Consider the following 14,361-nt stretch of genomic DNA (forward strand, 5'->3'; position numbering starts at 1 on the left):
TACTTTTTGATCCAGTGTATCTCATCGGTAAGGAGTAAGCTAGAAGAACAAATGCAAAAGTAGAAATTGCAGATGCAGATGTAGTCTCTCTCTTTCAAATGGCAGCTTCTTCCCAATGAAGGCTATTTTCAATTGTATCTCATCCAAGATAGACATGCTTACCAGCTACAATATCAAGCACAAAAACCCAAGCATTCAATACATCCCTCATGGACTTCCTCATTATCTGGAAGCCTGATCAAACATGTTTGACAAAGCAAAACGAACATCTGGGATCATCGACGTCCTCAGGGATAGTGTGTATGAAATGGGAAGAGACATCTATCATGTTCCTCACGTGAAGGAACTCTACAGAAGGAGGAAGGAGTACAACATTGTCGTCATTGGCCACCTCATTAACGAGGTACTTCAAAAACATCGACCCCACATAAAAGTGGGAAAAAATACAGACAAAGAAGAAGAGACCTTGCAAAATGCATCGCCATTATTGCCCTATTAGTCTTTGATTATCATAAACATCATGGGAAACTATCTGCATTGTGTCCATAATCAGAGGATTGGAGTGTTGGTAACAAAATCCCCATACTCTGGCCCCATACATTTACCATTTGAATATCTTTTGAATAGCTGCTTCTCCGCAGGATGAGAGTACCTCGATTGTCAAGACCCTCCTAGGCAGGTGGTAGATAAGATATGTATATAGACACAAATTTTTTTCTCCACTCTAACTACGACCCGCAATGGTCAGACAAAAAATATTTCTGTAATTTGCTGTTTAGCTGTATGGGGCATACTCAAGTCTGGTTCCCTAGACCAGTCGGAGCTTTGAACGTGAATCCTTATGCCTGTTATCTAATTGTGCCTTTTATATATATATATATATATATATAGAGAGAGAGAGAGAGAGAGAGAGAGAGAGAGAGAGAGAGAGAGAGAGAGAGAGAGAATCACTTTTGGTTTCATTTAAATTTTTCATGTCTTTGACATCTGGACTTATGAATGAATATAACTATGATAATGTAATAGCAATATTTCCTATGTCTGTATTTTACTTGATTCCACATACACACAACACCTATAACCCAAACATGAGATGGCTGGGTAAATTTTAAGGAGAAACTTATTACACTGACGTCCAGGGGGTCGTTTGCTGCCTTCTTCTAACCTGTTCAATATGCTCGCATTCATTTCTTATGAATTCCCACTCCCTCAAAGCCAAGGTCAATTAAACAACCAGGGTTTCTATCATTACAATGGTTTTATTTATTGTCCCTCATGGGCAATACCAGACTGGAAAGGCAAACAAATAAAACAGGAACACCTGGTTGAAAAATCATATATTGGTAAACCTCCTATAAGGAGCTAATATGTAAAATTTTACCTAGATGTAGATTAGGCTACCAAAAATATAGACCTATGAGCACAAGAATATGTATATACATGTATAATATAAATAAATGCACATGAGATTAACAAAATGACTTTCAGGCCAGGTGCCAAAATTAGGTTAACTTAGAATACTCAATACCAGTTTTTACTTATTCTTATCATGAACTACTTATACGCAATATTGTACTAACCTATTGGTCTTTTCTTAAATAAGCGCACATGAATAGTTCAGCAGCATTATTACAACCTTAAAAAAGAAGAGAACCGCTTACATCCACTCTCATATCCTTTTCTCTTGTCTCCTAATTTTGGCCATCATAATACATATTCTGTGTTATCTTCTTTCTACAGGTCACATACAGCAATTATGTACGTTTCCCTTTCCTTCCAACGGTTAGCGGAATAGTAGGAAGAGTTCTGTTCGCTACCTTGTCCTATGTAATGGCACCTTTATTTTCGAATCTCTGGCAGTAGGACTTATCATGAAGCAGCTCTTGTTGATGCTACCTCTACAAAAGTATTGTTGTAATAAAATAGGATGGCCTCATCGCAGACTAGTCCTTTGTAATTGGTGGAGGATTCTTGCCTTGTGACTTGTTGCCATCATCTGGCACTGTGATTGGCCATCACTTTGCATAATGAATGGCCATCACCTTGCATTGGCTGCCATCTTGGCGTTTCATGATACTGATCTTGTCATTCACCGTGTTCTCCACCCTTCAACTTCATAGAATCCTTTTGTTCGAATGTGTAAGGAATACAAGGACCACAAGGCATATGGGAAAGCACAGACCTCCTCGCCAATGATGGAAAGTATAGTGGCGAGTGTGGCCACTAACGCAAGGCCTTCGTTGACTGTACTGGCGATTCCCGGGGCAATATACCTGAAAACTTAACGATCGACCCTTCATCAGTTTCGAAAACCTTATCCTAAGAGGCCAAGTCATGAGGATGTGAAGGTGATGGCATAACAGGGCGCTTCTCAGATGGCGAACTGTGAGTTGTCTCATCCAGCAAGTGGCGAGCATCAACCAGAGCACGCTCAACAACTGGGGATAAGGATGCCGCAAGAGGATCAACCTCGTGTAAAACCTTCTGCTTTGCTACAAAAGGCAGATGAATCCACATCGGCAGGAAAATCCTGGATATACACTTGGTTGGCATACTTCACTGTTTTATCCTGCGAAAGACTCAAGAATGAAGGACCAGGAAGGAAAATTTTGGATTTCGGAAAAGGAGATTTAGACAGTTTACTCACTTTCAAACCTGATGAAGTCAAAGGAGAATGATCTTGTCTAAATTTCTTTTTCTACCTTGAAATATTTCCCATTGGGAGGATGACCACTCCCGACAGACAACACAAGGTGACTCAAACGTACAGCGAAATCCTCTACACATCTGACACAAAGTATGAGGATCAATGAATAAATAGCTTATATACGTTTCATAATGACGGTCATCCAAAGACGGACAAGTCCTCATCACACAACCTTGCTTCGCACTCATACTTTAAGGAATGATAGAAAACATCTAAACTCCAAGGGCCATATGCACAACATACAACAAAACAGGATATCAGAAGAGTTACAATGGCACAACCAGTCCTATCCTCCAGATGCTCTAGTGGAGAGAGGCTGTCATATTGAATGCCAGATCCTCAATAATTCTTCATTGACTGTGTCCATCTCCAACCAGAGTTAACCTATTCTAAATGATGAATGATTATTTCGTGTAGGGAAAAAAGCTATGATACTTTATTCATATTTATTTTTCATAACCTTTGGTCCAAAAATTACGCCCAGAGTTTTCTTGACGATGCACTTGAGAATAAACAGAAGCAAAATGACTGAGAGGAAGAACACTGCCAAAACATCCAACAACAGTAGCTGCACCCAAGACAGACTTGCTGCAGGCGACCTCAACTTAGGGGCTCCTCCATGACGTATGACGTACTCGGTCCAGAACACTGCTCGGTCTACCGGAGTACTTAATTGGTCCCGGTATAACCTTGATGTCTGCTCTACATTTTCTTTATATCTTCAAAAAACAAAAACAAAAGTTACAAAACTGATACTTCACATCTATAAAATGCTAACTCTACTTAGACTTCTTAAAAGTCAGCTATATTTCACAAGCTTGATTTTGAAAGTTTGACAGAAATTAGAAGATTGCAAAAACGTATTAAAACCGAAATATTTGAAATAAGAATCTAATCTCTGAAAAAAACCAATGCTTAGTGATTCCAACTGGTAATATTTGTCTATGATTACTTTTTTATACTAATTTTTTTTAAAGCAGAATGAAATTTCATGAAAATTGGTTTGGTGATTAATCAAGCTCCTAAATAGTACATAAGTTTTAATACGTAATAGATTTACTTGTTAATGTTCATAATAGATTATCTGTATCGTAGTAAGTACTTTGGATTTTTAAAACAATGGATGGTAACAGTAAACTAATAGATAAGCAGAGTAACGATTCAGTACTTGAATAAGAAGTATCATACAATGACCAAGATATGACAGATGAAAGAAAGCAACTCACACTGGATTGCTCATAATCTCCTTTAGAGAACGCATGATTAGATCTACAGATAAATCCGCATAATTAAGAGAGAGACCCCATTTATTAGTGACAGCTCTAGCACCATTTGCAGGTTGGTCCCCAAAAAGGGGCAGTACAAGCACAGGAGTACTATGGTACAAGGCTTCTTGTAGACTGAGGCCGCCTCCGTGAGTTATGAATACTTTAACATTTGGGTGGCCTGAAAAGACAGGAATGAGAGCTACAAATGCAGTTTTTCAAGTAATATCAGTAGAAAATGGTCCTTAATTAACGATGACAATTTCTAGTCTAAACTGTGAACTCTGATTTATGATAAAATGATATTTTCATAATAAAATAAATTTTTGAATATACTTACCCGCTGGTTATATAAAGAGCTGAAGTCTCCTGACGCCCTGGCAGAAATTCAAAATCACGCGCTATCGAAGATACAACAGGTGTACCCGCACCCTAGCGGTAGATCAGGTGGAACAACAACACACCTTCAGTTCTTCCATGCCTCATAGCAATACCACAGGTAGTCTCTAGAGGGGAGGAGGGTGGGTGTTAAATTTATATAACCAGCGGGTAAGTATATTCAAAAATTTATTTTATTATGAAAATATCATTTTTAAATATAAAACTTACCCGCTGGTTATATAAAGAGCTGATTGACACCCATTGGTGGCGGGTCAGAGACAGCAACATATTGAAAAATTCACTTGAGGGTTACATACAACAAACTTAAGCGGTTCTCACCTGATAAGGAAGCTGACAGCAATGACACTCTGCCTCATTTCGTCCGCTATCCTTAATAGATCCAGTGATCCACTCGGGCTGAAAATCTCTAGGAGCTGTCAAACGGTACAATCACCTATAATATGACAGGACCTCAACTAATACCCTTGTTCCGGGTGCACTCTAGGAACAAATTGACCACCTAACCAAATCAAAGATTGCGGAAGACTGACGACCAATCTCCACAAACAACCATAACAAACGAGTTCCAAGAGATAGAAAAGGGGTATTAGGAAAAAGGGAACGTAGTGGTAGATCATTCACCTACTATCGCATTCGCCGCTACAAAAGGACCCAACGTAAAACAGTCCTCATAGCGAGTCTGAACATTTCTCAAATAATGGGATGCAAAAACAGACTTACTTCTCCAAAAGGTCGAATCCATCAGACTTTGCAGAGAACGGTTCTGTTTAAAGGCCACTGAAGTCGCTACCGCTCTGACTTCATGTGTCTTTACTTTGAGAAGCCTCTGATCCGTCTCATCACATTGAGCATGAGCTTCTCGAATTAACAATCTAATGAAAAAAGACAGGGCATTCTTTGACATGGGCATCGAGGGTTTCCGAACTGCACACCACAGAGCGTCTGAGTTACCCCTCAGATTCTTAGTCCTGTCCACATAAAGTCGTAACGCTCTAACTGGACAGAATACCCTTTCTAATTCATCTCCCGCCAAATCAGAAAGGTTAGAAATCTCGAAGGATTTGGGCCGAGTAGGGTTTTCATTTTTGGCCAGAAACCCCAGTTGTAAAGAACAAATGGCTTTTCCATTCCGAAAACCAATGTTCCTGCTTAAAGCGTGTACCTCACTAACTCTTTTAGCAGTGGCAAGGCTAACCAGAAACAGGGTTTTCAAGGTTAAATCCTTAAACGAAGCAGAGTGTAAAGGCTCAAATCTGTCACTCATGAGAAATTTAAGGACAACATCCAAATTCCAGGCAAGGGGAGCTGTTTGAATCTTCTTGGTTGTATCAAAAGACCTAAGCAAAGCTTGTAGATCCTTATTATTAGAAAGGTCCAAGCTCCTGTGTCTAAAAACCATTGCCATCATACTCCTGTAACCTTTAATAGTAGATGACGAGAAGTTATGTTCAAATTTAAGGTCTATGAAAAAATCCGCTATCTGGGTTAGAGAGGTACTGGAAGAGGAAATCGCGTTAGTCCTACACCACTCTCTGAATAACTCCCACTTGGACTGATACACCTTGATGGTTGAAGATCTTCTTGCCCTCGCAATTGCCTTGGCTGCCTTCTTCGAAAATCCTCTAGCTCTAGCAAGTTTTTCGATAGTCTGAAGGCAGTCAGACGTAGAGCTCGGAGGTTTTGATACTTTCGGGCCAAGTGAGGTTGTCTGAGAAGATCGGGTCTTATGGGAAGGCTTCTCGGGAAATCTACCATCCATTCCAGTACCTCTGGAAACCAGCTCCTTGACGGCCAGAACGGAGCTATCAGTGTCATTCTGGTCTCTTCGTGGGAAATGAACTTCTGAATCACTTTGTAAAGAATCTTGAATGGAGGGAAAGCATAAACCTCCATGTGTGACCAGCTCATTAGAAAGGCGTCTATGTGCAAGGCTTCGGGATCCGGAACCGGAGAGCAGTAACACTCCAGCCTTCTCGTCTTTGCGGTGGCAAAGAGGTCCACGAAAGGACGACCCCATAACCGCCACAGACTCTTGCAGACGTCCTGGTGTAAAATCCATTCTGTGGAGAGAACCTGACCTTCCCTGCTGAGCCTGTCTGCACTCACATTGTTGACCCCCTGGATGAATCGAGTCAAAAGAGTCACCTTCCTTTCCTCTGCCCATATGAGAAGAAGTCTTGCAATCTCGTACAGAGACCAAGAGTGGGTCCCGCCTTGTTTCACAATATAGGCCAGAGCTGTCGTGCTGTCCGCATTGATTTGGACTACTTTGCCCCTGATCTGCTTCTCGAAGCCTATGAGAGCCAGATGAATAGCCAAAAGCTCCTTTTGGTTGATGTGGAGAGATGTTTGCTCCACAATACAAGTCCCCGAAAGCTCCTTCTTCTCTAGAGTGGCTCCCCACCCCGAGTTTGAGGCGTCGGAACACAACACGAGGTCTGGGCTCTTCTGAAGTAAAGACAAGCCTTCTCTCAGTCTGGGTTCGTTGTACCACCATTGAAGATGAGACTTGATGGAAATCGAGATGGGAATGCAATCCCTGTCGAGGTTGTCCCCTTTCTTCCAATGGCGATTGAGATGAAACTGAAGAGGACGCAAGTGCAACCTCCCCAGGGTTACGAACTTCTCTAATGATGAGAGAGTCCCCAGAAGGCTCATCCAATCTCTTACGGAGCAAAGTTCCCTCTTCAGGAAAGTTTGGACTTTTAGGAGGGCTGCCTGAATTCTCACCGACGACGGAAAAGCCCAAAAACTCCGACTGTGAATCTCCATCCCCAAATAAAGAATCTCCTGGGATGGAGTCAGTTGCGATTTTTTCGAGCTCACCAGGAGGCCCAGTTCTCTGGTTAGATCCAAAGTAATTTTTAGGTCCTTCAAACAACAATCGGCTGAGGAGGCTCTTATCAGCCAATCGTCCAGATACAGAGAGGCTCTGATTCCCCTCGAATGCAGCATGCTTGCTACATTCAGCATGATCTTGGTAAACAATAGAGGAGCCGTGCAGAGTCCGAAACAAAGAGCCCTGAATTGGAAGACCTTGTTTCCGTCCATGAACCTCAGATAACGTCTGCAGCTGGGATGAATCGGAAGGTGGAAATAGGGGTCCTGAAGATCTATAGAGACCATCCAATCGTCTTTCCTCACAGCCGCCAGAACTGTCTTCTGAGTTTCCATAGTGAACGTCGAATTTTGGACGTAACCATTTAGAACACTTACGTCCAGAACCGATCTCCACTCCCCCGAACTCGTGGGTACTAAGAAAAGGCGGTTGTAAAACCCCGGAGAAATTACATCCTGCACTTCCTCTACTGCTTGCTTCTCTAATAAAAGAGACATCTGAAGACACATGGCTTGCTTCTTCGGACCCTCTCTGTATTTGGGCGAAAGATCCACCGGATCTGTGACTAAAGGAGGATTTGCCAGGAAGGGGATCTTGTAACACTCCTTTAACACTTGGACGGACCAGGGGTCCGCTCCATTCCTCTCCCAAGCCTCCCAGAAGTGAATCAACCTGGCACCCACTGCTGTCTGAAGGAAAGGGCAGTCAGACTTTACCTCGGCCGGACTTGCCTCCTCTGCCTCTAGGTTTCCTTCCTTCTGGTTTGAAAGAGCCCCTTCCAGAGGATTTCCCACGAAAGGACTGAGAAGGTCGAAAATCAGAAGAGGATTCCTTAGGCTTACGAGAGGAAAACGTCGAAGGCAAAACTTTTCTTGTCATATTGGTTACTAAGTCATGCGTGGCCTTCTGCGTGAGAGCAGTGGCAACTTCGCCTACCAACTCTTGCGGAAATAAGGTATTGGCCAAAGGAGTGAAAAGAAGGCCCGTTTTCTGGTAGGGAGACACTCCTGCAGAGAGAAAAGAGCACATCGTGGCCCTTTTCTTGAGGATTCCAGCCGTGAACAAGGCAGCTAACTCGTTGGAGCCATCCCTCACACCTTTGTCCAAGCAGGACATCAAATGAACCAGTCCACTAGTGTCCGTGTCTTTCATATCTGAGACCCTCTTACTCAAAGCTCCCAGAGCCCAGTCTAAGAAATTAAACACCTCGAAGGCCCTGAAAAGACCCTTAAGCAAATGATCGAACTCTGGAATAGACCACCAAATCTTTGTTTTCCTTAAGGCAAGACGACGAGACGCATCCACTAAACTTGAGAAATCCCCTTGGGCAGACGAAGGAAAACTCAAGCCCAACACTTCACCAGTCTCGTACCACACACTAGATTTAGAAGCCAACCTTGCGGGTGGAAAAGCAAAGGCTGTTTTGCCAAAGGATTTCTTAGAGTCCAACCAGGAACCCATTAATTTCAAGGCCCGTTTAGAGGACCGAGAAAGAACCATCTTGGTATAAATTGGAACTTTGGTTGCTTTACCTAAGATGAACTCAGAAGGCGGAGAACGAGGGGCCACAGGAGAAAACTGATCCGGAAAAACTCCAGTAAGAATCAACATAAACTTACGAAGATCAACAGCATGTTGATAATGCTTCTCTTCCTCATTCTCAGAAACTTCCCCTATAGGCTCGTCCACATCCGACTTTTCCTCAAGTTCGTCTTCTGGCAGTGCAGCAACTGCTGCAGCCTGAACTGAAGGAACAAAGTCTGGGTGAGATTGCCTGTCAAAGTCAACATCTGCATCCAACTGACGGGGAGAGGTCGAAGTTGATTGACGTGGAACATGGATGGGAAGACGTTCTTCGTCAACTAACAACTGCCGAGACCGCTTAGAGTCCGACTGCTGTTGACCAGATTGACGCTTGGACTCAGAAGGCAACTGCCGAAGATCGCTGAGTGGACGCGTAGAGTCCGAAAACTGTTGACGCGAACGATCAAAGCTGTCAAGATGTCGACGCTGAGAATCGATGTTTTGACGCGAAGCGACCACTAGTTGTTGACGCGGGCAATCCACTTCTTCAAAACGCTGACGCGTCGCGTCCACTTGTCAACGCCGATGTTCTTCCTCACGACCAGAAGGCGAAAACCGTTCAACCAAACTTCTCTGACGTGACTCATCAAAACCAACCTGGTGTTGAACACTATGAATGGGAGACCGCCTAAGCGATAACTCGTCAGCACCAGAGACCATCGATCGCCTGTGCGATAACTGGTCTGACACCTAACGCCCAGACATACTGCCAACACCTGGTTGAAAAGAATCCATAAACGACGAGAGTTGTTCTTTCATAGTCACAAGCATAGACCATTTAGGATCTTCAGAATTCCTTAAAGGAATATTCGTTCCATCGTCAACACGTATTTCGAGAGAAGAAAGCCAATCCGAAGGAAGAGGAGGAGCATGAATCGTAACAAGGTCTGAATCGGAAGGAATCTTATCAACACGAATACGGTGATCTGGACACTTAGCCGGAGTGCAAGCGATGGGAGAACTGAAACGTTCCGGTGAGTCCCACGAACTACATCCTGGACGCACAGGCAATTCCTGACGCTGAGTAAGTTCATGCGTCCGTTTAAGCGGTCTTGACGCGCCACGCCAGATCTCACTACCCGACCCTTCATCGGAAGACGGGGATAACGCATGAACCTCATCTTTCCTACGATGAGGGTGAATGGCCTGAGTTACGGCAACAGGAACGTTCGAGGGGACGTCTGCACGATTGATGACACTTCTTGTTCCCTTCAGCCGTTCGACATTACTTCTCCCATGGGTTTGAGAGCTCGAAAGAGGTCTTAGGCTAGGTGAACGATAAGATTGTGCAGACGCACCCTCCACAACACTAAACACATTAGAAACACTTTTCACATTACCGAGAGATTCACGACTTTTCGGTACACTAAATTCAGACACCGAAACACTTTCCACAGTTCCGACAGAATCATAGTTTTTCAGTACCTTTAACTCAGAAAAAATCGTATTTCTATCTGCCGCTAAGGACTTGACTTTCTCACCAAGAGTCAAAATAGCGGTAAACATGTCTTTCATAGTAGGTTCCTGATCTACCACCACGGGGGAAGGAATAGGATTAGGAACATTAACATTAGTTAAGGCTCTATCCACAGATCGTGAAGAGCTACGCCTAACTCTATCCCTCTCTAGTCTCCTAACATAACGATCGTATGTTACAAAATCATCATCCGTTAAAGAAAGACACTCATTACATCTATCATCAAATAAACAAAATTTACCCCTACATTTCACACAAATATTATGAGGATCAATAGATCCTTTAGGAAGTCGAGTACGACACCCTTCACTAACACACCTACGTATAGCAGGGGAGGAGTCGGCCATTTTGAATGGTTACGTGAAAGACCGACGAGCAAAAAATAAGGGAAATATTAATAAAGATAACCTCAAACAAAAAGATTTCAAGATTAGAATAAAGAGAAAACAATTAACGATAGCTTAAACTCAGAAAAGAACGTTGTACATCACCAAACGACTTCCCAAAAGAGTAAAACCACGAGAGTGAACTTCAATATGACAGCCAGCTAGGCGGGCAGAAGAACAACTGAAGGTGTGTTGTTGTTCTACCTGATCTACCGCTAGGGTGCGGGTACACCTGCCGTATCTTCGATAGCGCGGTATTTTGAATTTCTGCCAGGGCGTCAGGAGATTTCAGCTCTTTATATAACCAGCGGGTAAGTTTTATATTCAAAAGTAGAGGTTTTCAGTCAAGAGTGAACTTTTGTCTTATAAAAATGGTTGAATACTTGCTAAGAATATCTTGTTGCGGAAGCCAGTTGTTGATCATGACATTTTCGAGAATTCCTTCGAAGTCTGTTTCGTATTTCCAAATAATTCTTTGATCTAATTTCGAAAAGGCTTCAATGAACATATTTCTGTACAAGATGGGCAAATTTTCCCCTTTTGTAACTGAGCCAAGACTAAAGTATATTACACCTGATGATCCTGCCCCTTCAATCCATGCCTTTAGGTCCTGAATAAAAAAAAATTATTTACAACTTTATCATTCATATATAAAGATATTATACCAAAATGTCCTCAAATCTCAAAAATATCTGAGTATTCCAATTATGAAAATTTAATATTGAATGTGAGTTCATGGCCGCATTAGCAAAAGGACATCATACATGATGGCAGTGTCTTACTTCTGGTAAAGGTTTGGCAGGTCGACAGTGCATACCACCTACTTCCACTTGGGAAGGTAAAAGAGGTACAGTCAAGCCAGTGGAGAAATGAGAGTTGAGTAAGACGAGAGATTGGTTCTTTTCTATGTCCAGGAGAGGGGGAAGGTCTGGGAAGTGTATGTCGATCTATATATAGAAAGTAAAATTGTGAAGTCAGATAGAGTTATTTATTACATGCGAAATGCATCTAATTGATAATTTTCAATGAATGTTTGTATAATTACACTAAAATTTTCTGGACTAGAATGGCATAAAGAATTAATTCACATAGGATTATAGTGACAATGAACATGTACATGACATACTTTTGTTTAAAATAAAAGTCTCACCTCTTTTTGAACGGCAGGTATAACCTCCCAGTTCCTCCAGTAAAAAGGCAATATTATGCTGGCAATAGCATTAGAGAGCCGTCCCAATACATGTTCACAATTAGGAGCGAAAAGGAAAGAGGGCATGTAGGCTGGGCTAAGTGGGTTTCCCAGGACAGCGCTTTGCCTCGAATCCATACCCGGGGTTGCAACGGTAATGAATGGCATCTCGTGTGCAAAGGGGTAAGTGAACTAAAAATAAAGATGAAATTAGAATAACTATACTGCTTAATGGTGACCAACACTCCCTAAAAAGAAAGCCCTTAGTATGTAGATGAATTCTTAGACTATGAATATGTGAATCACAACTCTGGGACTAAAGGACAAAAGGGAATAAGTTTAGCATAAGTAACCATTCAGCGGTAATACAATAAAAATATAAAATATGTCTTAACGAGATTCAACCTCTTTGTTATCTTATTCTTATAGTTTTAATATTATTTATCCTTATTGTGATTTACTTGGGCTTCCCCTTTCCTTCTGGTTTCTAATTCTATCTATCGATTAATACTCGAGACGTCACATAGATAAGATTTCCATGGTTCTACCTTTCATATCTGTATAAAATGTTAGATTGTTCCTATTTCCTTAAGTATTGTATTCTAGAATGAATTATTTACTAATCTTGAATGAGATATTATCCTTAGAATTCATATATTCTACTCACATCTGCTTAATTATAAGTGTAAATTTTAGTCTCCATGCATCAACCACCTCTTCTGATTTACTTCAATTTCAAACAATTATTGTATATGCCTGACAGTTAGGCTTAGTTTGCAGGTATATTCCCCTGGAGCTGCAAGATTACTCCTTGTATTCTTTTAGAAACCCTTCAAGACCTCTGTTTCTACAGAGATTAATCATAGACAGCCAAAGCAGCTCTTAACTACAACTGCCTGAATGCTGACATGTGAGCAGTTGGCCCCTTTGAAAGAGCTCATTCATTATCATCCAATTATCATACAATGCGTCTCTCTCAGAGTTATTAACCCAAATGGCCTGTCCTCTATAACCAATACCTCGTGTCTTCTTCAGACAAAGGAACCCTTGGATTCAGCGTGGTAGAAGTTTTATTGTTTCCCTTTTCACATCTGCACCAGTGATTGAAATAAATCACCAGGATGTATGTGTTCCGGAATCAAAGGACTGAAACAGCACCCAGAGCTGGATGAGATTCGGAACACTGTAGTCTTTTATTTTGGTAACTTATGAAGTTAATCTTTTACATAGCTATGAACATTTGGGAATGCGTGCAGAGTTTTTTTTTGTAACCTTTATATCCATTGCATTGTTTTTTTTTTTTTTTTTTTTTTTTTGTAACTTTAATGAAAATGTTATTGTTAGGTTACTTGTCTCATATTTTTTAAAACTGTCAGACTAATCCTTGTGTTCATGGAATAACCCGTGTTTTATTGTTTTAAAAGTTATTCCCATTATATTTCACTTACCATCTATTTTACACAAAGGTAATATGAATCTAAAATAGGATATCAAAATATTCCTGACAAACTATTTTATCCAAAAAATCTTATTGAGGCAAAGAAATTCTACATCCTTGATGGCTCTTTGTAAGCATATGATTAAGCATTCATGTTTTTTCTGTGCTGCTGAAATGAGCCATCCTCGTTCTCAGGTAAGCTCTAGAATACCTTAACCCATACAGTACTCCTCCCTTCACAATCTTACATTATTGTCTTTACTCTACTTATTGTTCAGCACTCTCAATTGGGGTTTACTATCCCATGCTAGGTGTGGCGCCTAAACACCGAGGTAGAATTGGTACTGACACAGCCAATAATGAGAAATCTCTGAACTTTAAACCATGTGACGGTTGGTGAACTGTATCATTACACTTTTCCAATCTGTCGGTGTGGTAGTGGCGGGACTCCAATCCCCAGGGTTAGGGTCTAGATATCTTATGGAGAGACCTACTTGGAATTTATTTCCCACAGAAATTGTTTACATCCCTAATACACTTATATACCATCAAAACAGGAGTGTTTTAACAAGGTAATCCTCACCCTACCGAGCTGTCACCATTCAAAAGATATCTAAGTGACAGGTATCTTGGATCGACAAAGGGAATTTGGTTAGTCTCTCCACTTCCTCTGATTAGAATTTTGAGATTAGTCGTTTCCCATTATGTGTATAATACTTAAAGCCAAATAATGACAGTGAATGGTGCAAGGTGCAAGGATAATTAAAAAAAAAAAGACTGAACCAAAAATACACAGGTAAAAGTCTCGCATTTATTAAAATTTTGGGACCATGACTGAAACGGCAATGGTGGTGGTTGTGGAGCAAGGTCTATGGAAAGTTAAATAAAAGAAGTAAAAAAAAGTATTGGATTTTGAAATACCTCATGAAATAGATGGTCTATGATGATAATGTCGTACTCCTTCCTCCTCCTGTAGAGTTCCTTAACGTGAGGAACTTGATACATGTCTCTCGCCATTTTACACACCCTCTCCTTGAGGGCACCGATGATCCCAGAAGTCCGTTTTGCTACATC

The 14,361-nt window shown here is 41.4% G+C and overlaps 2 protein-coding genes across 4 annotated transcripts in view; both read right to left on the reverse strand.

Moving 5' to 3' along the window:
- The window catches only part of LOC137629307 (uncharacterized), a 211,968-nt gene that overhangs the window by 173,603 nt on the left and 24,004 nt on the right, over window positions 1-14,361 (reverse strand). The gene's annotated exons all lie outside the window — the stretch shown is intronic.
- LOC137629644 (UDP-glycosyltransferase UGT5-like) overlaps window positions 3,142-14,361 on the reverse strand; it is a 15,786-nt gene continuing 4,566 nt past the window's right edge. For 2 of the 3 annotated variants that reach the window (XM_068361164.1, XM_068361165.1), the window contains exons 3-8: window positions 14,209-14,361; window positions 11,811-12,041; window positions 11,443-11,607; window positions 11,048-11,270; window positions 3,934-4,153; window positions 3,142-3,426 (exon numbers count right to left, since the gene is read on the reverse strand). The exon at window positions 14,209-14,361 is cut by the window's right edge and continues 102 nt beyond it. In XM_068361164.1, coding sequence (XP_068217265.1) covers window positions 3,144-3,426; window positions 3,934-4,153; window positions 11,048-11,270; window positions 11,443-11,607; window positions 11,811-12,041; window positions 14,209-14,361 — 1,275 coding nt within the window. In that variant the 3' untranslated portion in view covers window positions 3,142-3,143. The remainder of the gene's footprint in view (window positions 3,427-3,933; window positions 4,154-11,047; window positions 11,271-11,442; window positions 11,608-11,810; window positions 12,042-14,208) is intronic. The other variant, XM_068361166.1, reaches the window with a different exon arrangement.

This window comes from Palaemon carinicauda, chromosome 37 (genome assembly GCF_036898095.1).
Source record: "Palaemon carinicauda isolate YSFRI2023 chromosome 37, ASM3689809v2, whole genome shotgun sequence".
NCBI lineage: Eukaryota > Metazoa > Arthropoda > Malacostraca > Decapoda > Palaemonidae > Palaemon > Palaemon carinicauda.